This window comes from Nylanderia fulva, unplaced genomic scaffold, assembly GCF_048542155.1.
Source record: "Nylanderia fulva isolate GAGA-0341 unplaced genomic scaffold, ASM4854215v1 Scaffold23, whole genome shotgun sequence".
Classification (NCBI taxonomy): domain Eukaryota; kingdom Metazoa; phylum Arthropoda; class Insecta; order Hymenoptera; family Formicidae; genus Nylanderia; species Nylanderia fulva.
The window spans coordinates 3,311,275-3,337,441 of NW_028190293.1; the positions used below are offsets into that span (position 1 = coordinate 3,311,275).

The following is a 26,167-nucleotide window of genomic DNA, read 5'->3' on the forward strand; positions in this document are numbered from 1 at the left end:
AGGTAACCATTCGTTACTAAAGAATCCCACGCGATTCTCCATCATTAAATATATTTATCCACTTTCGAGAAATTAGTAATCAAGTATGTTGGCATTACCTATTATATACAATTACCCAAATGTATAAAATTCTAGCACTGAGAATATGTTAAAAAATATATCATCATAAACTATTGAATATATTCACACAATTGCATATAAAGCTAAATATCTCAATTATCTCAAATTATATAAACACAATAAATTACTTGTAATCTAAGGATATTCAAACCAAATTTTGCTCGTCAGTGATGAAAATATTCTGAAAGTAGAGCCAAATAAATAATCCGCTATTCCAACAATATCAAATTACTTTCTAAGTTAATAAATTTCGGATAAACAATATTATATATAATATAAAAAATGTTCATCAAAATGAAAAGCCGTACAGAGAGATGTCTCACAAAATAAATCGAAGGAACTTCACAGAAGCAATAGGCATTAATTAATGTTATCCATCTTACTGCATTTTAATAATTTTCCAAGCGTGCGGGAGGATCGATTTCGCATTTTACATCGAAACAGAACGCAAACTAACGCCGCAACAAACCGCACTTGATATTTGCACGAAGCTCTCGGCGGTGCCGTGGCGTTTATTGGTGCCGTGTGCCTCACGCGTGGGGTCTCCTAAAATATCAATCTCATACCCGTCTGTAAATAATATACGTATACATCGCGCGCGCACATCCGACACGACATTTACACGACGAAATTCGCTGTCGACGCCGAGAGTCATCGCGGCGATGCCGCCTACTTTTTCAAACGAAACACCGTCCGAATATTTTTCATTCCCTCTCCCGCAATATTATATTACCGACTGGTTGCATCTTTTATAACAGTCTATGCTTTCCGCGACATTTAGGCATTTCAATGACTTATGAGAGTTTTTTTATGGTGAAACGTCATTTACAACAATGACAAATGACAACAGTAATAAATTTTCTATAGCTAATTTAAAAAGAAAAATTATATCGATTTATTGTACTTGCTGTCTTGAATAATATATTTTATAGAGATAATCATTTAAATATAAATATCGAAATATCAATTAAAGACTCACACATCACGATCGATTAATCAATTAAATCGTATATCGATTGCGAAGAGAGGATAATTTCGATTCATAATTTTGGGCTTTAGATGATTAATGAATAAATCTACCCACACGTGACATATGCTCTTGTTATTTTGACAAATCGAATTTAACATTCCTATCGATCAGCTTCTTTTGGCTTACAGTGGATTAATGTCCACGCGAGTTTTTCCCCATAGCGTGGGTGGATGAGAGATATTGGTGATGTGTGAAACATTCCGACCCAATTACTTCGCCGATGCTCTCTCTATCTCTCTACTTTTCGTTCGAATTCTATTTTTTCGCACTCCCACGCACGCGGTCCGGAACCACCTGTTTGGCAAGAGATCAAGGCGTCGTAGCGACAGCACTTTTTTCTCGACAGATTCGAAGAGAAAAAATCGACAGAGGATTCTGAGTCATTGTGTGCCGATCGCGCATTCCCGTTTTTATCGTAGCGTCGTGGACCGGCAATCTGATACTTTTCCCAAAACGACACACCCGACTAACGCGTTGAAGGGACGATGACTTTATTTCGGTACTAGATATAAAATTAAGAAATAGATAGAATACTAACTCTGAAAACATGTCACATAAACGTGTTACGGCAAAATCATCAAAAGTCCGAATGAGAGTGACACTCTTGTGTCTGATCGTAAACGGGCTGTTTTATGATCGCTAGCTGTCACTCTTAAACACTATTTATATAGTACATTCATGAATCTCTTCACATTTGTACATTCATATTAAATTCAAGCGAGAGCTTTGACTTTAATAATAATATCTGAGCAATGAAAATTATTTATTTGATTAATTTTGAAAAATCCCGCATCTTTAATGCATTATACTGATAAAACATAATATACATATAATATTTTTCTCATCTGGAAAAGTTATTAAAACGTAACACAGTTCCTCCTTCTTTTTCTTTAATTTGAGTAAAAACAAGCTGTTCATAGTTCCTGACAAATCGATGGAAATCGATAATAATTGAAAATTATCGCAGAATTGAAAATAAATTAGCGATTAAAATATGGCTCGGTCGTGTCTCTGAAAAATGAATTCTCGTGGAATAATTTCGGGTTGGCGACAGTGGGGTCGGCGACGGCGACATCAACAATTTAACACTGGAGAATAAAGAGCTGCGAAGAGCCGAGTTGAACCAAGTATCTGCCCGCATTGCAGCTTTCGCGATCGAAAAATCCTGGCCGCGTCGCAAAGCGAAGCGAAGCGAAGCTCCGAAATTCGCGGCTGACTATATCGACTCTGTTTCACTTCCACGCGCGGCGAATCCGAGAGCTCTGCAGGATACTCGCAGATATATTCGTAAAAGGAAGACGGCGCGAGAAAGAAGCGGGGATGTCATCGAGAAAATATTTATAATCGTATCCTGAGCGAGGGCGCGCAAGAAAGAGAGAGAGAGAGAGAGAGTGAGTGAAGAAATTCGAGGAAGAGTGAAAGAAAAAGGCGAGGAGAAAGGGTAGACGGGCGTACCGTAGAAAAGTTGCACCCGGCACACTGCATCGAGAATTGAAGAGAAGGAGAAGCTACGCAGAAAGAGAGCCGCAGGAACAGAGGGAAGGAGGGTGCGGAAGGACAACGGGGTAGGAAGGGTGGCGACGGAAAGACGGCAAGCGCGCGCGGCACGTTTCTGGAGTCGTCGCGACGCCGAAAATAGCGTATCCGATATGATGACGCCCGGAGAGCGCGACCGATCCTAGATTTCAGTCAGTCAGTTCGCAAGCTCGAAAGCCGCTGAGCAGTAGTAGTCCCGGACCAGTGGTCTCGCTGCTCCGATTTCTTTTTCCAAACGTCGAAAAACTCGCGGACTCTCTTCACCCTCTCTCTTTCTCTTACATCCTTATACACTTACTTCCTCTTTTCGAAAGAGCTGCCAAAAGACAGGAGAGTCTTCAGTCGATCTTATCGCTTAGAGCGAGCACGTCGTGACGGAGAAGACGGAAAAGGGTAAAACGCAGAGATGGCGGACGTAGACAGTGTAGTGTACACGACCACCGAGCGCAAGGTGCGCAAAGTGAAGAAGACGACCAAGCGCCGGGAGAGCAGCGATCAGAACGCGTCGGAGGTCACGATCACCGAGGTCGACAGCACGCAGAACAATCACCACGCCATCGAAGAGTATGTGCTGGCTGACGATATAATCCGGCAGACCCGCAGACTTTCTTTATCATTTACTCTTCTTTCTTGCTCCTCTTAATGGCCGTCGTCGTCGTTGTGACTACCATATCGATCCGCTCGCGATCCAGATCCTTGAAGAATATTCAGGATCTCGAGAGCGAATATACCATATCGCGATAATAATATTGTGATAGCAGCCTAAAGAGTAGAAATGCATTTAAGCTTCAAGCTGATCTTGATTGAGTGAATCTTTTCTCCGATGAAGTAAGATTATGGAAAAGCAAATTTAATTAAGATTGTCGGTATAACTAAAATAAAATATTTTGGAGATATTTGTGAAATTTCGAATATCGCATTATCTATTTCTGGGGGTTTTTTAAATATTTTTTGGGGGAAATAATTGTACTTGAAATATCTTGATTGTTTCAATGTTCAATTTTTTATTAAAAACACGAAAAATGCATCCTAGGAATTTTAATTTTGATGCGAATAAATGTAGAGTATTTTCAAAAAATATAATTTTAAAAAATGATATCAAGCTTAATTTAACACTAAATCAATTTAATTTAATGTAAATTAATTCCTGCCAGTTCTCTTTTTTTTTCACTCTTGCTAACTTACACTTTTTAGAGTTAATTTCATGAAAATAAGCCATATATTTCTGCGGTTTTACTGTCGATTCGATTGTGGCCAGAAACGCAGTTTAATCTCATAAACACTCTTCTTTACTCCGTTCGCTCGTAACAAACTTGAAACGATTTATAGGAGCAGCCAAATATACTCGCGTGAATAAGGAAAGATTAACTTTAGACACCGCGATCTCGTCACGCGAGGATCACGTTTCCTATATCTAAAACGATATCACTCGTCGGAAATAATTTCCTCCGGATGTCCTCTGACATTTCGTGACTTCAAACCACAATCTCGATGTACGTACTTTGCCAAACCCAGAAACTACTTTAGGAAAACTCGAAAAGACGAAAGCCACTCTTCATAAAAGAAAGATAATTTTCATAAAATCATGCTATATATACATATTATAATTTTTTATCAGTCTTTAGAAAAATCACTTTTTATTGCTAGTAAAATTTACTTCATAATGAGCGTATGTAAATAGAAATAAGCCCAGTTTTTTTTTTTTTTGCAAAAATTATAATGGGTCTGCGAACACTGATAAAACATATAGGTGCCCTTAAGAAAGCAAAAAAGAACACTCGTTTGACTTTGCGCGAGACATGATTTGTACAGTCATACGCATATCACGATAGATATGACTTTGTACAGAAATACTCAGCCAGCACATACAACAGCACTCATCCAAGGTACATATTACCAGCACGAACCAACGATTCCGTTCGCCATAATCGCGCACAATCGAGAAAGCCGATCGAAGAGACTCTCGACGAGACAGCAAAACACGAGATAGAAAAATACAATGAGAGGAGCATGCGATTTCCTTACCGTGCCATTTCCAGAACTCTCGGACATTTTACGTCGTTCCCTTTAAAATTGTGAAAACAAAAAAAAAAACGTCTTGAGACGCGACTATACGTGTGTGACTTTTACTCTCAATGTATCAAATTTCCACAATTAGCTGTGGAAACGTAGCCCCTGCTAAAAATGTATAGAAAAAATTTAATTTAGACATAAGTCTTACGATTAGACTTTACAAATTTTTTATGAGCAAACTAACTTGTATATTTAGTGTTTAACCTGTGATTAAAATTTATATATATATATTTTTTAGGAGAAATATAATTGGTATTATAAAATCTAATATTAAAGCAAATTATTAAAAATTGAAATTTGATGATACATAGCACAATTACTGATATATCAACATTGCATATTTATAGCATCACAATTAGTAGTAATAAAGTTACCAAACATTGGGTATTCTATTTATTAAAACAGGGTGGAATTCACATAAGAAATATACAAAGCAATCACACGCTACTCAAATTTGAAGAATGTTACACATAAGATTTTATGTGTGATTAGATTAGAGAATTAGAGAATTAGAATTTCATAAAATAATGGAATAATCGATCGATGTAAATGTTCTGAAATCTATGTTTTACAAGTACTTGCGTATCGTAAATTCTAAACGCTTGGTATTCGCATTGCAGTTGATTTTCAGTGGCGAATACACAAAGGCGATGAACAAGGACTGGCATAGCGGCCATTTCTGTTGCTGGCAGTGCGATGAATCCCTAACAGGACAGCGTTATGTTCTCAGAGACGAGCATCCCTACTGCATTAAGTGCTACGAGAGTGTATTTGCCAATGGCTGCGAAGAATGTAACAAAATCATCGGAATCGACTCCAAGGTAAATAATTTTCTGTCACGAAAAGTATTTTGTATGTGGTTTGAAGAAACTCGAGTCTACATTAATTTTTAAAAAATCTAAACTTTTTTATAAGATCCATTCAAGATCTTCTTGTAATTCCTGGATAAAGTAATTATAAAAATAAAAATCATACTGTTGATACCAAATAATTTCAGTCGTGTAATTGCAATATAACAGCAATATAACGAATAGTTTAAAAAATATATTTGTATTCTATATGAAAAAAAATGTTTATTGCAACGGAACGTTTATTGCGGTTAAATTCAGAATCGCTCGTAAAATGATGTCCTTCTTCAGCCTAAGTTATACGCTTTGACGCGTACGCGAACGATAAATTACTTCGTTGTACAGTCCAAAGATGCAATTAGCGACCGTCGAATGATTACGAGACCAGGTGTCAATAGATGGAGAGGCATGGGCGTTGACTTACTCATTTCTAGAAATAGAAGCGATGATGCAGGTGCCGGGTATCCGCGTGTATCGGTTCCAAGCACCGATTTCCGCTCTCTCACACGTGCTGCGATACCGTCATTATTATAATGCAATCAAATTTCGTTCGTTCCTACGCGCGCAAAAATCGTCGACCCATAGCGGGCAAGTGAGAATACGTTATTTCTCTCATCGCGGTTGTCATCGCCTGGTATTATGTAAGCATGTAATTTACATAATTACGAATCTTCGCGATTGCAGCATTCGCAGCAATTTCCGTAAAGTAATTAGTTTGATCGAGATATACATGAGAAAGATTAAGATTAGATCCTGCAACATATAATTTTATGCATCGTTCATTGCAAAGAGATTTCTGCGATTTTAACACACAAACAATTTTTTTAAACGAAATATATTTGACGAAGAAGTGCCTAATGATAGAAGTTGAATTTTAACAATTACGAAAATTTTGTGAAATACCTAAATATAAATTGGAAGGAGAAAATTGACGCGATGAAATGTCCTCTTTTCAGGATTTGTCGTATAAGGACAAGCACTGGCATGAAGCCTGCTTCCTCTGCAACAGGTGCAGAGTGTCTTTGGTGGACAAACAGTTTGGTAGCAAGGTGGACAAGATCTATTGCGGCAACTGCTACGACGCCCAGTTCGCCAGCCGTTGCGATGGATGCGGCGAGATCTTCCGTGCTGGTATGTAATCTCGTTAATATTATATAACCAATTTTCCAATATAAAGAAAGTTCTTAACGTATCACGGGACTTTGTAGCTGCTTGTCCAAGTATGAATATGTTTATCAGATATTTATATCTGACGCGAATATTTTATCTGCTTATTACGTTGACCTGCGTTTATGATAGTGGAAATATATAAAAGAATGTCATTTCTATTTAATTCTGTTAAAAAGGATATTGAAACACAAATTTTGAAGAAAATTGTATTTATCGTATAAAATTTAATTATTAGAGAAAGAGATCCTCTATTATATATGCTATAACTATTAACTGTTGTAATAACAGTTTGCAACGTACAAAAACATATATCATTCTCTCTTTTTTTCATATCTGAAGCAAAATAGGAAAAATAGAAAGTTGAAATGCGCGTGTTCCAGAAACCTGAAAATGGTTACGGATTTTATGACTCGTTAATAACCTTTGCAGTTTATTGCATTGTAAAAAAATTCATAGCGTTATTAAATTCTAATAAGATGAACATGTTTCCAAAAAGCAATAAATGCGAAAATATATGTGAACGTAAAAATATAAATATGCCATCTAATGTAGCAAACAACATAATCGATATATATAATTATATAATATACATATAAATATATAGTACACATCGATTACATTATTCGCTTCATCTAAATGGCACATATTTATATATTTATATCATACCTGTATATATGAAACGTAAACGATAAATACTTCGGTTAACCATCTGTCAGTGTCTTCCTGAATAATCACTGAATAATTAATTATATTATAAAACGCAAATAAACGCGAGAGAATCATATAATTTGTAAAGTAAGACAAATACGGAGAGTATCTGTCTTAATATCACGATGAAGAATGAAAAGTCTAATTGGGAACTAATCTAGTAATTTCCACCTACAATCACATTAACACCTGTTTTTGATCGATCATTGGCGAATCCGTTCCCAGACAGTGATTCATGGTGTCAGGCACGGAGCATGGACGATCGAGAAAGAGAAAAGCAATATAGATCTTGCATTTGGTGTTTCTTATTAAGGTAACTGAGTCAAGGCTCCTCGAGACTCCAGACACAGACCAATTATTGTAAGCCATTTTGAAATTGAGAACACGCCTTTTTCTGTCTAATTTGCCAGTCCTTTATTAGTGATGTAAAATTGTTCTGCATAAACATCTTAATTAAATTGCAGCTACCTTTCTTTCATTCTCGGAGATTATGTTTCAACTAAGAATACGTGATAGCTTTTATTATAATGTAGTATTCAACAGATTACAAGATGCTTAAAAACTACTAGAAAGGGGAATCGGGAGTTCTGGTTATCTTTAAGACGATTAAGAAATGTAAATGTAATTTCTATTTAAGATTAATATGACATAATTTCAATATTTAAGCACTCAAGAGTATGTAAACTTGCATCTTGATAAGATGAAAGATGAGAGAAATTCCCTCTCTAAATATATATGACATAATTTGAATATTTATAAGTACTCAAAGAGATGTGAACTTGAAGATGAAGTATAAGAGAGACGAGAGAAATTCGTACTGAATTTAGGAAGAAGTCTTTTCTTTACCTAAATTATTAAATACAAATTATTATTACATATATATATATATTAAATTATTGTTTGTGTAAATTATTAAAGAAATGAAATACGTAATTAAGGAATCACATTAATTCAAGATTCAGCTAGCGCTATTCTTGCGTATATCCGCGCATTAGGAATAATTTGCGTGACATCATATTGGGGAAGGTCAGATCGTGTGGGAGTCGAAGCTAATCTCAATTTCACCTTTGGCAGATAAAAAAGGTGCCGTTATTAGAGCCGATCGAGGAATCGTCGGTGCCAGCGCGTGTCCGGGAACTCGACATATTGCAAACTACATATCAATCTTTGAAATCACTAGTAAAACGGGATCAGATTCATGATATCGCGTACATGCAATTTGCACGAAATTTTTTGCTCTCTATCTCTATTTCTATCATACATTTCTTCTTACGATGCTGATTCAAAAATGAATTGGAAAATTAGGAACGCTTAGGTGACCACAAATTATCAATTACAGGAAAATTACAGAAAAAAACTCATTAATCACTTAATAGACAAATATACACAAATATAAATTAAAGATTTCATATAACTTTCTTGTCCATATAATTTTTGCCTCAAACTAATTTTGATATTAGAATGGAAAGTAAGATAATATATTTAAATCGGTATATTAACAAATTAGTGTATTTTTTAAAGATAAAATCATTATTTGCTATATATTATCTTGTTAATAGCTTAAGTCATGAAAAATTTCTTCATAACTTTTCTTCTTTAATAAATAGAGAGAAAAAACTAATTTAAGATCGGGCAAAAAATCCATTGTTAAACTTGAGAGATCATGATTCTGCACAATTCTGTATATATGTAGTAACATGTCAAGTTAAGTGGATATAATTCCAATTCACAGTTTAATCGATGAAATTGACAATATACGAAATCCTTGAGAAATTTACAGCTGATCGATATAATCGAAAACAAAAACGTTTATACTTAATATTAACCACTAAATATTAACTTTATGTATTAAACATTTTGGCATAATTCAAAAAGATGTCGGAAGAATAATTTTTTTCGAGAAAATAAATTAATCAGAATCAAAATACGACACTTTTGAATCAGTAGTTCCAACCAAAATCGGCCAAAATCTGTAGGTACGTATCCAGATATAATCCACATAAAATATATATATACATGTATATAAACAGGGATGTGATATAGAGTGTCTCTCTCGTTGCTTGTATAGCGATCAAGTTATCACACGGTAACACACGTTGCGCCTGCTCGCAACGCTGACTCCAGCGAGAACCGAAGAGCGGTCTGCCTTCAGTGGCTCGCAAGACCTCGGCCCAATCGCACGCTCGATTCGCCACGTTTGATTATTCGGCTCTCCTTTCCTTCCTCGCGATTTATTTCGTTGTTTCGTTAATACGATCCTATGACCCACATATTCCACGAGATAAATCATTCAATTTATAATTCAGAATTAACAGAAAAATTCGAATGGGAATCTTCGAAAAAGCAATTAAATAAAAACAAACTTTAATTAAAAAATAATCCTAATTTATCCGCGCGAAAATCTCATCTCGAAATTGCCGCTGATCATGATTGCAAATCAGACTCAATCGCGTTCGATGCAAAACACCGAATAAAGAAAGTTCTGTCTTTGAGGAGTTTCGTGTAAACTTTGCACCGGCCGGTGAATGCAAGCGTGTTTGTTTGCATAAACAGTTTGAAAGAAATTCAATCGCGAAAGAGAAAATATGGCCACCGACGCGTTGAGTGAACGGCTATCAAGCAAGTTGCACCTGCAAACGAAAACGGTGGGTGAGGAAAGGATCAGGCGAGCGAAGGAGAAGGACGAGGATATCGCGATCTTTAGTATGTTTCCTATGGAGGGCGACCCTAAATTCAGATGCTGTTTGGGCAAGGATTGTCTGATCGGAGACCCGAAGAAAGCAGACCCAGGTGACCGCGAAGATTGCGTTTATTTCAAATATCAATTATGCCGCAATGTTAATGATAATTAATACATTTATGAATATTATGATTAATATGATGTAAATGTCATGATATTTGGTATACTTTTGCTCTGACTTTGCAATGACGACAAAAAATCACGGGAAAGAATTATAAGACAATTTTTTTAGACGAGACGTATAACTTCTTATATCGATCAGCTCAAAGAAGATGTGACATATTAATTTGTTTTATTATTATTAATATAATATAGCTTTCTGTAATAGTTTCTTGAGAACTGCTTAAAATAAAAGTGATTTTACATTAGACTTTCATATCATGTTATTAAACAAATATTATGAAGAATATTTTTAAAGATACATTAAAAATACATCGTGTATAAAATCATCAAACTTGATAACTTTTACTTGACTTGACGAGAATTGCATTTAATATTTAATACGACTTCAAAAAAGAAATATTTGATAATATGTATGTAATCAAATAGATCAAGCATCGAGAATTAAGAAGGATAATATAGCATGATAATATACATATATTCAAATTTTGATGCATTCGATATGATATATTTAAAGATTTTACATCTTGTATGTTCTGCAAAAGTCTCTTACCAAAATCAGTTGGTATTAAATCAGAAATCAGTTAAGTAATGTATGCGAAATAGCGAAAAAAATGAGAGAGGATGAAAAAGAAAGAATCATCTGATACAAAGCTTCAATTCTCGAATCGATAACTAATCGATGATAATGAACGCTTGACTTTCTCGTAGCATTTACTTTACCCTGACGCTAGCTAATGCATTTGTTTTGCAATTATCGGTTTGTCCCTTTTATCAACATCAATGATAATCGCGTGGAAGATTACCAGCGAATATGTCTGCGTTTGGCTTTCACTTAAAATGGTTGCATTTAAATCTAATAAATATTTGCACAAAATCGCAGGGCAAGCAAAGATCGAAAAACCACGTCATTTTGCGACGCACAAATACTGCATTATGCACATTTTTCTCTAAATTTTATCACGCGCGATACGAACAAAGATGTAATTGGTAAATATGATTATTCAAATCAGCCGCTCCATAATATATCATCAGCGCGAAGAAGCATCCGAGAGAGAATCATCCGTAAAAATAACTTTAATTTTTCACGACGAATAAACCCGTAAATCGTATTAATCTTGAGAAACCATTAAGACAGGATAATTTAATCCGATAAGCATGATAGGTTTTTTTATGAGAATGGAAAGAAACTTATTATTTTTATCAATTTATCATTTTTGTATGCATAAAATATTATTTTTGTTTTTGCAAAAATAATTTATTTAACAGATAAGCATAAAATTAATTATGCTAGTTTTATTTATGAAATATATTAAATCACATATTTTCCCGACAAAATATATTTTATATAAATAAATATAATTATTAAGTAAAAATAATAAATATATAATAAATGAAAAAAACCACGATTAAATATTAATAGCGATAACTATCAGATATTATCGGGCAACTGATAGTGTGAAAACGCAGAAACAAAATGTGATCATCAAAAACAACTAAAACTAAAACATGATAATGGCATTCAATCAATTTACATTTTATGTTTCCTGTATGAAAACTAATGCGATCTCATTGCACTATTACGAATATGCACGTTTATTGTTCACTGACAAGTTTAAATAATAATCATAGCTATGTGATTGAATTAAAAATGAGTTATCTTGATAGCTAAAAAAATATATTATATTTCTGTACGTCTTATTCACTTTACAAAAGTGAAATCAACTTTTTCTCAATGGAGAAATATTTAAAAAACTGTTTTTAAATATGTGTTCTTTATTTACAATTTAACAATACTGAAGAAATGCGTTTACATTTCATATTGAATATACTTTTTTGTATAAAAAAGGTTTAATACAATTTTTATTAAATATTTCAATATTTATTCAAACATCTCTCAAGTTTTATTATAAAAACTTTAAACGCATCTTTGTGTGTGACAAATCATAAATTAGATCAAATTTTCTCAAAATTAAGCCCAAAGAACATAATTTTTTGTTTTTTATTTATCCTTCAAGATTTATTTGATGAAATTTTTGAATTTTTTAAAACTGTTTATAATTCAAAAACTCCGAATTAATTGAAAAGAAGTGCAAGAAAACCTTGAACAAATAAACGGGTAGCTTTGCGTGACAAGTTCGCATATCCCTGATTGATTTTATTACGAATGTGACTCACGATATCGTAAACGTCAAGTCTGATAGCGTATATATTAAAGTCTGTATAATTAAAAATACTACACAAACATTCTATTAAAATTTTAAACAAAATCAAATGATGAATAAAGAAAAAAAATTTGAAATTAATTTTCAATGAAAAAATTAATCAGCAAATACTAATTATAATAATTTCGTTATTAAGTTTTTTGTAATATTAAATTAAAAAAATATTTACTGAAATTATACAATGACGTTATCAAGAAGATATATTTTCTTGAAAAGTTTAATACGCATTTGTTCTGATGTAATTTTTGTTCGTGCAAATATGTAAGCAGATATTGTCAACGTAATCTTACAATGTTTGACATAAATCATTATGGAATACATTGGAATTCGCTTTAGTATGATAAAAATCTACATTAACGTGTTTTGTAATAAAAAAATGCACCTTGTTTTGATCGCCTCAGAAAGTTTAAATACGCATTACTGCGTATATTCTGCAAGAAATAAGCAGACAGATGTCTTTGTAATGGACTTGTGTTTGTATTGATCTTGTGAATACATGCTACATTGCTGAAATAGTAAAAAAAAAGATGGATGCACTTACACGTGCGAGATTTTTATTAAAATCGCGTATTATCGAAAACATGACTCTATTTGGATAAGAGTTCTGATATTAGTTTATTAATATCAGTGATATCATCAATCGTAATGGCAAATCTAAATACATATGTTACATATATCAAATAAATATATCGTTATCGAGTTACGATCTCTTCCGTGAATGCGGAATAAATAAAATTTAAGTCCTATTTATATAACAACGTAAATATTTGAAATTAAATTTGATATAAAATTTTATATTTAAAAAATATATTCTTGTTCAATCAAATTAAGCGGAATATAATATATATTGTATATATGAAAAGATCTCATTGCGCACCTTTTCGATAATATATGTAAAAAAGAAAATAATTAACGAATCTAATTAGTTGATCTATATTGATTTCTTAATTTTAATATATCAAATTACGTTATATATAAAATTTATTAATTTAATCAAAATTTAATTTTTACTAAAAGACACGCTATAACTAAAAAATAAAATATAAAATTGAACTATCACTTGCAAACAAATTAAGAGTATGAGATGAGCAGTTTATAAGTTTGTCGGTGCTTTCTATTTGATGTAAAACAGAATTTGCCTGGATCAAGAAATTTTAGAACAGATGTAGCTTCCCCCCTCATTGAATTATATATAGACTTGACGTAGGAAAAGCAGCTTCCATCTCTATACATATGTATGAGAGTCAGTTTATGAGAGCGTGTTATTAATTTGATGAATGACAATCATAAAATCCGTTTCAACGATTGCGTTAACGATTGACGAGCAGAAAGAAAGATTATGATAATTAATAGTGGTATTCACGGAAATGGATAGTGTCTCTATTGCATTTATTACTCATCCGACTGGAAAATAAGCCAGAGAGACAAATAAGCATGAATAGATTACTACTAAAGGCAATGCGATTAAAAGAACATGCATTTGACACTTTGAAAAATATCCTGTATATCTCATATTATTAAAAATCGTAATATTTTATAATTTTATTATTATTATTATAATTTTATTATTATTATTAAATTTTTAATTATTATTATAATATAATAATAATAAATATTTTTATTATATGAATATCAGATGATTCTCAAAATGACATTTGGGAGTAATCCTGCAATGAAAAGATCTCACTGCCGAGAAAATTTCATTTCGTTCTCAATTTAATTAATACTAGAAATTTATAAAATATTATTGTATTTAAAATAATCTCTATATTTTAAAAGATTAAAATGGATGGAAACGTGTATAAGATAATATATAAAGGAATGTTTTATATGTAAATTACATATAAATGTTTTATGTTTTATGTTGATGAGTTTTGATGAAGGTGTGTGTAATTTTATGCAGATATTCATTTTTATAAGCGCGCATCGTTCGTAGTGCGAATAACTCGTGGATTAACGCGACGTGCGTAAGATTACCACATCGACCTTGGACCATCAGCCTTATACATATACGGTGGTATTGCCTGGCTAACATGACGTCACGAATCTTCGCTTGAGTCATAGTGGTCCACAAGGCAACGTATCATATACCAAAGATACGTGGACACCGGAATGTCCATCTTTAGCGCGTTCCATCTTCGCGTCGTTATATTAAAACAAAATAACTCCAAATGTTAACATCTCAGGTACGTGCATACAATTTTCCAAAAAAAAATATTTATTTCTTTAGAAGGAAAAAAAATCCTAAATTATATAAATAAAAATTATTCAGGAAGAACACACATTTCATATTTATTTAAAAAGATAATATTATGGATATTATGTGACATTTTTTTTATCTAAATTTGTTTAAAATGTTTCCAACTATGATATTTACAGCCGATTTTTTATACTTAATTTAATTATATTTTCAATAAAATCTTTAATCGCGTGAAATACTACAATGATATGAATTATTGCAAGTTTTAGGGCTCCAATGAATGACAAGTTAGATCTTATGTTAATACTATCGGTTTGCACATTAAAATCTTAAATCAATCATGATTAATTATAACGTTAGTGTGTCAAATGTGCGATGGAGATATAATTACCTACTTAACAATATAACAGTCCGATGACAATAAACAGTTATAACTACCGATATGGTTAATTATATCAGCCAACAATAGAGTTGCAACTAATTCGATTTAATCTCTCGTCGGAATGTTCGACGAATGAATAATTTAACAAATCGATCTGCAATGATTAATGAGCCGTAAGTATCGAATAAACACTTGCGCTGCTCATTAATCAACATCTATCGGCGAAGACAATTATCACACTCATTACGTACTCATTGATATATGATAATGAAATTCTCGATACGATAAGTGTTCTTCAGATATTTCAAAAACTTGAGAAAAAGTTTGACAAAATTCTCGTTTCGATACATTATGCTTCTGTCTACCCTTAAAAGAAAAAAAAAGCGACTCGAACACTTTTTTAATGAAACAAACTCTTCAATCGTCACCGAGACTGTCATCCTTCGCAGACGTGATCCTACGTCGTAAACATTTAGAATTGAGCGGGTGATTCATGAGAAACGTGTTATTATATTTAATGTCGCATTTAAGTGTGCCGTTTACCTGGGTCTTAGCTCACCTTTCGAAATAGAGTTATTAATTCGTCTTCTTGTCCCTCGGACGCAGCGAGAAAATGAGAATGACTAATGAGAAACGCGAAAAAGAGACAAGGCAAACGCCCACGTTGTTGCGCCTCAATCAAAGTCCGCATGAATAAATTTAATTCATTGATCGATCGATCACTTGGTGTGTAAATTGGATTTTGTTGCTATTTATAAGTATCTATAAAAAATTCCGACAGACGCCTTACACATTTCATAATTATTCCATGTATTATAAATAGCATTCATGCATAATATTTGATAATCGCGCTATTATATTACATAATGCAGTGATTTTTTAATTTTTAAGTACGCAATTTATGTGACATTAGCGGCAAACAAAACGTTCACGTTTCCTAGTCATTGATTTCGGGTATCTTCCCATTTCTCAAATCCCAGGCCAGAACGTGACAACGATAACGAGCTAACAATGCTCATCAGCTAGACAGCATTACGTCAAGTCACGTTCTTCGCAAAATGCTCCTAATCTTAAAGAGAACATGAAGTAACCGAGACGGTTTCTAGCTCTAGATTATGGTAATTTTGCAGCAAGCAAAACACAACTTTAAAAAGATATCGCCGCGCGATTAGTTTCAATTTTACACATTATAAGCCTAGGGAGGCTTTTATTTCTATATGATTCATCGGAATATATTTTTAAATTGGAATCATATCATCGAAGACTGAATCAACAAAGATGTCTCTTTAAAATGTCCCCTAGATATCAATCAAAGACATTGGTGAAAAGAATTATGATACTGAGATATATTGTAGTAAATAATCTCAATGGATGATATTCTCTAGATAAAGTTAATAACGATAGATAACCTTATCAGCTCCTATCAATATAATATATTTAAAATTATGGGATCCTTTTAATTAAAAAGTATATGCCTAAAATATATATTATTGAAATTAAATTTCTCTAGGGTTCAATATAAGGTATGATATATTTTTTCATAAAAATTTCCAAGTTATACATGACTCTATTTATATTAGCGCATCTTCCTTTCTGGATAAAAATCCTATATATGTGTAAACAATTAAAATTTTCCAATTGGTGCAATCGAGCAATTCAAATTTCTCTCTCGAAAAAGTTGATTAATAAATAAATTAATTTTGGTCCGATCGTTCTTATTTTCACGCAATTGCCTGCTAACTGTACAAATTGCGAAAAAAAGTCCTCGATGCAAGAATATAATGGGGTCACAATGCATGGAATTTCGCGCGAGACGAGGACGAAGAAATTCCTCGAATTAATTTAAATTGAACGAAGGGCATCTAATAGCGCATTCGCGAAAAAATCGGTGAAGAATTGCGCTATTAGCGAGCATTTGAGCAAAATACGATGACGGTACACGCGATTGCAAACTTGCAGCCTGCCAGTCGCCACATGCAACCATTCGTTAGACACTAAAACGCGGGCTATGACCTCCGTTGCAGACTTATTTGCAGAGATTCTAATTTGCATTTTTCATGGTGCTTCTCTCCGACATGCAATTACCGTATTCTCGTGACTAATTAAGAAATGATAAATTCAACAAACATGCAACAACAATTTTAGTAATAAAAAAGATGATATGTAGAAGAAATTTTTAAAAAATTAATAAAAGATCTTTTACATTGTATTTTGAATGACTCGATGTAAATTAAATTTAAAAATTACACAAAAGAGATGCGTTATTTTAAATAAATTTTTGATGCATTAGTCTTATAATCAATTTGCAGGCACTAAGAAGATGGAATATAAGACCAGACAATGGCACGAGAAGTGTTTCTGCTGTGTGGTCTGCAAGAATCCGATCGGCACAAAGAGTTTCATCCCGCGCGAACAGGAGATTTACTGTGCCGGATGTTATGAGGACAAATTCGCCACCCGGTGTGTTAAGTGCAACAAGGTGGGTTATTCCTTTCACTGTATCAGTGATTACTTCACATTCTTGCCTCGCATTCATTTATTACATATCGTCCAAAAAGCGAATGTAACGTAAGATGAATTAAAAGTGAGATCCTCTAATAAGATTATAAATTTCATTCTACTAAATTGATGAGATATAATTGCTACAAATAAATATAGATACTTTATATAAAAATATTGACAATATAAACATATCGATTATTGTATTACAGACTCTTTCTTTTAATTTCGAGCTTATATTTATTTATATTGATTTATATGGATTTTATTCATATTTATTTATATTTATTTATATTTATATTTATTTTTTATTTATATTTATATTTCAGTTATTTAAATTTTCTTGTATTAATTTTTGAAAATATTTTGTATCGAATGAATTCAATTCTCGAAAGCTCAACTATAAAAAAAAATATGTAAAAATGTATTCTTTTTACATAGATTATCACCAGCGGCGGCGTGACATATAAGAACGAGCCGTGGCACAGAGATTGCTTCACTTGCAGCAACTGCAACAACTCCCTGGCGGGACAGCGATTCACATCGCGCGATGACAAACCCTATTGTGCCGAATGCTTCGGCGAGCTTTTCGCCAAAAGGTGCACCGCTTGCTCCAAACCAATTACCGGTACGTTATATTATTTTACAGCGCATTTACAACCTCTAACTTTAGTCACAAAATATTCTATTTAATATAAAATTTTTATTTAAAATTTCTATTTAATATGCAAATATTATTAATTACATATTGAAAAAACTCTAAAAAATCTCCAGACAAAAATTCAAGATTTAATGAGTTAGATAAGCTTGATTTTTCAATCATAGTAATCGATTCTTCAACAAACATGCGTGTTCAGTACACGTATGCGTATTCATTCTTAGAAATTTCTTTTTATATGCATTGTGCATTAACGTTAAGACTTGAAAATATAATTTAATCTAAGCGCTATTCGATGATTGATTCAGGTATTGGCGGCACTCGTTTCATCTCATTCGAGGATAGACACTGGCATAATGATTGTTTCATCTGCGCGGGCTGCAAAACCTCGCTGGTCGGACGTGGTTTCATCACCGATGGCGACGACATTATCTGTCCCGAATGCGCCAAATTGAAATTGATGTAAAGCGCGACTTCACACGACGACGAGGATGACAACGGGATCGACGGAAAGAAGCTGGAGAAAAGAAAGAACGGGGGACTTCCGGAACGGAGAATCCATACAGTCAAAAGCGGATTCTGTTATACGCCATAAATGAACAAAATCCGTCGTCGCGATTTTATTAGTTGACAATTCGGACTCGAAACGAACGCAGCATGCAGACGATAAAAAAATTTTATAAAATCATATCAAGACACAAGATTGCGGAAAAATTTAATAAAAATTATGAATAATAAAGAAGAGCTCGCATTACAGAGCCGAGATCAATTTTATTACAAACAATCGGCGTACTTTGACGAAACTTTTCGCGCCGATGTTTTTTTTTTTTTTTTTAAGAGAAAAATAAAGATCAGAAATCCTCTGACCAAGTTCTCGTCTTGGTCAGTATAGTGATTTTACGAATGGCGTCGATTTATCGAAAAAAGACGGCGCGAGAGAACACGAGATCATTTCTAGCTTTGTAGTTATAGCGACATTAGTCTTCGTTATTTCGTTCTACGTGTGTTTGTGGAAAGAGCACTGACACGTGTGTCTTTCTATGTTTGAGATGATTTGCTCGATCATCCCGTTGAAATATCGAAGAGTGAAAGAAATAAGTATCGAAAAGAAAAAGAAATACGTAACCAGCGAGCTCGAATGAAAGAGAAATCAAATCGCTTTACTGTAATAAAATGATTATCAATATAAACGGTTAGGATGATAAATAAACCTAATCGTTCCGCATACGTGCTCTCGTGATGTTACTAATATCATTTTTGCTTTGTACAATTGTAGAGAGATATGCGCATGTGCGCACAAAAAGAGAGTCTTATATAGCGTATGTGTATGTGTGTGTAATTTACATTTTTTTGTGCGAAAAACACAACGGTTTAATACATACACGTACATACACGTTACACATTTACATTTTATCCAATTGATATCACATCTTTTTCTCTCTTTTCCTTTCTGTATAATACTAGTATACATCTATCAAAATAGGAAAAAATAACATCTCAATATATTATAGTATATCTATTATTAATTTATAAATAAAACTCATCGAAAAATGAGTTTCTAAAAATGTGGTCTAATGATTAATTTGTCGTATTTTTAAATAATATTTGCAAAGAAATCTCGCTATTTCTAGATTTGAATAACAAAATTATTTAACGTTCGAAAAATCGCGTAGATCTTTTTATCATAAAAATTGTTAATTTTTTGTTAATTTTCCATGTGTTGACAAAGTGATAATGCACGTGCTGTTAATCACGGCGAGATGCAAAATGTACGTAAATTCGTATTATCGCTCAACAATATTCTAGCTATCTTTTCTTCTCTAGCTTTCTCCTATTTTCTTCTTGTTTTCCCCTTTTTCATTGAAAAAAGCAAGCGCATATCGTAGAGATTCATCATTGTCCTGTATAAAACACACGCACGCGCTCACCCACACATATACACACACACATACATGCAAACACACACACACACACACACACACATTACACACATACATCAATACTCGAAATTTTTCGTAATAGTATATTATTTTATTAAAAAAAAAAAAAAAGCAAAAACGATAGAAAACGCACACATATACATACACATGACATGTATACAACATACATACATAACACACGCGTACGAGTGTGCGGCGGACGCACTCGCGGAAACACTAATTGTGGCCTTATCCGCATCGAGTACCATAGAAGTAAAAAAAAAAAAAAAAAAAAAGAAACTAACGTCTTACAATAATTTACTTCGTTACAGGATACTTAATATCAAATTTATTGTTATATAACGCAAATGAAAGTAAGTGTAACGCTGCGCGCGATCAAGTCTATAAACGCGGAACTACGAGACAAATTTGAAACGTTCGAATTTTTAATCGCGACCAATATAAGTCACACACGTGCTATAATATATATGTATGTTCCGACGAAGTCACTTACACACTAATCGCCTTAATTAATAAACGATAAGAAAAGATTATTCTATATTCAGCGTATCCTATACACACTGTTACATTGTAAAATTGATAAATAAATAAATGTAATTATTTACATGTTTTGTTGAGTGACCCTCCATCTTTTCTAATTTCTGATATCTTCAAAAATTTGCTCAAAATTAACAAATTATAAATGCGACAATAATAAAATTGTCATTTCATCAATAATCAACAAATTTTATTTAGTTTTAGCTCATTTATATCATATCAATTTTAAAAAATTCAATAAATTAATTTTCGCGATTAATTTTATTAACTTAATAAATTGAAGAAAATATAATAAAAATAGCTAATCTTTTTCCTTATTCGTATATAAAATTAGATTTTAAACTTAATAGAGAGCAATTCTCGTATATAAACAATTTTCTAATTTAATTATGTCATATGCAAAAAGTCGTAAAAATTAATAGAAAAGAGTCTGTAATTTTTTTACAGACATTTGAATCTTAGTTTGTCTGTAATTTTATTCATTTACAAAATGTTATAATTTATCATTTTACAATTATAATCAAATATTGCTTTGCGTAATTTGTCTATATAAATTCGTCTCATATATAAAATTAATTAAATCAAATTAATTAATTAAAACAAAAATATTCGATAAAAAATAACATTTTACTATCATCTAGCAAAAAATTGTGCAAAATCTATCTGTTACTGATAATTTATCCACGAATGTAAACTTTAGTTCTACATTTCAGCTTTAGATGTCTATAGTATTTCGTTGTATAAAATTTTCTTGATATAATAAAAAAAATAGTATATTTATAATAAAAAAACCTATATTCATTAAAAAAGAAAATTATATTTGCAATTACTTAATTATATTTAAATATAATTTTTATTTAATCTGTTCTTAAATAAACTATAATAATTTATAAGTTAATATCACATTTTCTTTACATAAAATACTAATTTTGAGTTTAAATTTAAAAAATAAATAGGGCTAAGAAAACAATAAAATTCAATGAAAAAGAGCCAATAAAAGAGAAATTAATTAAATTTCTAAGTTAAATTAAGTCAAATTCTTTTAAGAAATGTGAAAAATGAATAAAGATTATATAATCTATAATACGACACGAATATCTTCTCATCAAATTGTTAATTAATGTCTACAATTTTCGATTTCATTATTTAATTTTTTTCCTCTCCTATATTTAATATTCCATTTCAGCAATTTAAAGATTAAAGATTAGTTTGAAACACAAAGATGTACGAATAACAAAAGTGTGAATTTATTTCGGAATGCACAACTGGATATGTACATACGGGGTCACCATACGTAAATCCGCGTCGAGTTCATCATTGACATTAAGGTCGTGTTGTCGGAGGTCACACAATAGGTCAATGTACGCTCGGCCTCACGTTCTCCTGCGTGACAGCGAGTTATCCATTGGGTGGGACAATCTCCAAATTGCAATTTATTTCATCGGTTTCAATTTATCAAAATCAATTTTATGGTTCGTTTACGTCATAGACCTTTAAGAGCTATAAAATTTTAAGATTCACGCAAAAAATTGGCAATTTCCCCGTCCTCCGAAAAAAATTTTTAAAAGCCACCAGTGAAAAATTTCTTGTAAATTTTACATTTTCGTTTATCTTTATTATTTCAAAGAAACAAGCAGTAAAGAAATTTGTATAAAAAATTAATAATTTTTATTTCTAGAGAGGCTATTAAAGGTGAAATTTTGAGTAAATCTGACTTGAAATAAAATGCAGAAGGTGAACAGTTTGAGTATCTCTATGTCTCTGTATTTTTTTCCCCGAAAGAATTTTGTATAAAAACATTTCCTTTCGTCAATTTTATATAAAATGTGAAAGCAAGAAATTAATACTAGACGATTAGCCTTTCTGAGATGATAAGTCTCTCCAAATGTAATAGAAACTATAATTTTTATAAGAGTATCTTTTTCTCACAACTTGATCATGCTCTGTTAATAAAATTCTTCGACGCAAAGTCGCTCGTATACGTCATAATTTAGAGCGAATGCGTGGCTATATATAAAAACTTGTGTCCACGCGATATTTGTTGTTAACTGTGAATTGAATAACGTTATACGCACACACGCAGAATCGCACGCACTTATATATACACGTGCGAGCGAGCGTCGCGTTAAAGAGCCGAGGTAAAGGGAGGTCGATGGAAAGTGATATAATCGCGAATGTGGATCGGCTCAAGGAGAGCAGAGAAGAGGAGATCCTTTACCTTACTTATGTAACGAGCGACCGTGGTGGTGTCTCGTGTCTTCGACCGCGTCCCGTATAGAGGGAGAGCGAGAGGCTGCTGGCTCTCCATCTCGCTCGCACTACCACCACTCCTCCTCATCTCCCACAAACGTCATTCGCCTTGACTCTGTCCCGCACACTCTCTGCTCGACACTGTCCCTGAAAATTGCTCCATGGGACTCGTTCACGCAAGCGCGAGATTAATAGGCGTTCATCCGTAATTGTAATTATTATCGAGCAGACGAAGCGAGAGGAGATTTCTTGCAAACTGCATATTATATTGCACAAATCATTAAATCAATCATTGAAAAATAAGCGAGAGAAAAGAAATTATTTGCAATTTATTTGCTCCTTTTATTGGGTTCAAGAGTTCATTTATTTATTATAATATTTATTGTTTAAAGTTTAAATATTATGTGAATATATTTTTAATATATTTCTATAACATCTTCTATATTTGTATTATATTTAAATATACAATTCGCGCAAAATTCTGATACAGTTAGACGTATCAATCATTATTTGACGTATCGAAAGTTTCGATCGTATAAATATTTGACAACAAGATATCTTGCTCCCATTTTTCATTTTCTAGAAAAATTCTATCAGAATTATCTCCGCATCAAAGAGGATGAAAGAGCTCTGAATGCTCGATTCCCAACCTTGCTCGTTTGTGTCTATGTGGACATCGGTCATGATACTCCTCTCTCTCGACCCTCTCCGGAATCTAATAGACATAACGTTACATCCTCGGCGGGCCAGTTTGTACTGCCGAGGGTCCTGACTTGGGTCTCTCCCTTCTTCATTTTATTTTTGGCTTAATTCCCGTGTCCCTCGTCTATCTTTCTCAAACCTACTCGACGTAGGAATCACGCCGAAGAATGATTGTTAAGTATTCGATCTCCCTGGGGTCAATGACTAGCCACGTGGCCTTGCGCTGTAAGAGCCTCCGACAACCACGATAAAAATAAAAATCGTTCGTTTTCGCGTTCCGATGAGGAATGTTCCCGAATCAAATTCATTCGATTTCCAAGAAACTTGATTGGGTTTGTGGAGCAAAAAAAAATTAGCTTAATGTATTCCACCTTTCCCTGTTTTTCTCTATCCGTACTCGCGATTTAAATTCATGTTTCAATTCGTTCGACGCTATTTAAAATATTTTTCATGTGCGACAAGCTTTTTTAGTGTGCCTTTAAAGCAATGGATATTTTTTTAGAACACTTTTTTTTTATTATTCACTGATAATTATTTATGTAACGTGTGTACGATTTTACAAAGATATGTTTTTCATCGTCAAGATTGACAGAAGCGAAAAATGTAAAAAATATTTTTATCTAGTTCACTGATCAATGTTAAAGAAGTGATGGCGATTTTAAAGTTTATCGCTCTTTCATAATATTATCAAATTGTTCATTAATTTGATTATCCATAGAAATTTGCTGCAAATCAATGCAACCAATATACCTCGACCATATGATCATATTATCGATTTTCATTAATTATTCATTCATATCGTATATCGTACATGTTAATTACTCTCATTGATATTCTGTTATCCAAATTAAAAATACACTTCGCTTTTTGAAGTTTGTATCATATGTTTGTGCGAATTTCGATTATATGAAATTGTATATATTGCATAAAATAAATAACCGCTATTAGCAATCACACATGAAATTAATTAACAAGAAAACAAGAAAAAAACCAAATTAGTTTTTTTATTATTCATAATATAAACCAAATAAGCAGCATTTTAATATATTTAATCATATCTATTATAATGTGAAAAAAAAACATATTAAAATGTAAGAAAGATTAAAAAAAATTTGAATATAAAAAATCTCCTAATATTACCTATCGTCTATCTAAATTGTAGTAATTAAAATGAATCTCTCTTTCAGAAAAGACCACTCATCTTCTGCGAGATATCAATGTGGCAAAGCTATGACGCACAAGCCAGTCTATTTTCAAGATTTTATTTTTATGTTTACTCGCTTCCCATAGTTATGCATATAGTGTTTTATGATATAGCATCCCATTAAAAATGTCCCCGCTTTTGATGTCACAAAATACACGTATATAGATCGACTAGCTTATTGCTTGAAATTTTGACAGATCGGTCCGAATAAAGAAGTACTGGCTCACGACATTGCAAAAAGTCGCCATTGTGGCGAAGCTATATCGGCGCGAGATAATTTCGACATCGAAAATGAGGGCCGTTGTTGTCGGAGGTCATTCGTCGGTTCAACGCTCGGGCCATTTACCTGTCCGCCAACTCGAATCCTTGGCCGCTGACATTGTGGAGAGCGACATTAGCATCCCGTTTGCGGGCGACTATCTCAACGCCTTCGAGAGAGATCGATATCGTTCCGTAATTCAGGCGAACCGAAGAACATATCGATTGTGTAAATCATGAAGGAGTATATGAATTATATCGGCGATATAAAACGAAGAGGACGACTTGTTTCGATCAAGCTTGTGTCGGAAAGTAATGTCGAAAAGTAAAAATGGAAGAGTATTCGTAATCAATAAAGATGCAGCGGTAAAATAGTGAAAGTGGTAATAAAAGAAATATTCACATTTCCAAATATTCACATATGTTTGATAAATATCTTTGAAATTTGATTGCAGAAACTCTAACACATATAGTTTTGCGGAAACGTTGCTCGTATACCTAGATATTTTTTTACTGTATTAATCGAAAACCTTTTTGCCGAGGAATTTTTCTAAGGCGTTTGCTGTTTCGTCCTTGGATTAAACGATCGTGAAATTGAAAGAGATGATCTTTCCTACATCTCTTCCATCGTCTTCGACCGGCGCTGGAATGACGGAAGAGAGAAGCGAGAGAAGGATTAAAGCAGGAACTCTCTCGGCTTCTCTTTTCGGCTTCGTGGAAGGACATGAAAGGCAAGGAGGAGGAAGAGGATAGTCTCTTCGCTGGTTACCTCCGAGAGAGTGCCTTGACCCTGAGCTGAACACGACGGAGTCTCTTCGGGACGAAGAAGAAAAGTGCGAAGGAACCGATGCCTCAGAGTGTAATCCGGGTCGCGTTACCTTGTCCGTTGACTTTCTATAGTGCTCGCACAGAATTCAAGAGGGAATCCATTGCCATCCGAAAAAAAGCAGAGGGAGACCCAGTGATG

At 33.0% G+C, this 26,167-nt stretch overlaps 2 protein-coding genes across 13 annotated transcripts in view; one reads left to right on the forward strand and one right to left on the reverse strand.

Annotated features, from left to right (window-relative positions):
* Positions 1 to 20,853, forward strand: part of Lmpt (four and a half LIM domains protein limpet) — a 107,091-nt gene extending 86,238 nt beyond the window's left edge. For 8 of the 12 annotated variants that reach the window (XM_029303301.2, XM_029303306.2, XM_029303312.2 and 5 more), the window contains 5 exons: positions 5,380 to 5,580; positions 6,564 to 6,738; positions 17,462 to 17,631; positions 18,093 to 18,279; positions 18,618 to 20,853. In XM_029303301.2, coding sequence (XP_029159134.1) covers positions 5,380 to 5,580; positions 6,564 to 6,738; positions 17,462 to 17,631; positions 18,093 to 18,279; positions 18,618 to 18,775 — 891 coding nt within the window. In that variant the 3' untranslated portion in view covers positions 18,776 to 20,853. Of the gene's footprint in view, positions 1 to 2,798; positions 3,251 to 3,873; positions 4,573 to 5,379; positions 5,581 to 6,563; positions 6,739 to 9,618; positions 10,276 to 17,461; positions 17,632 to 18,092; positions 18,280 to 18,617 lie in introns of those variants that run through there. The other 4 variants (XM_029303319.2, XM_029303336.2, XM_029303324.2 and 1 more) reach the window with 4 other exon arrangements.
* LOC114931382 (protein FAM76A) overlaps positions 1 to 26,167 on the reverse strand; it is a 98,849-nt gene that overhangs the window by 12,490 nt on the left and 60,192 nt on the right. The gene's annotated exons all lie outside the window — the stretch shown is intronic.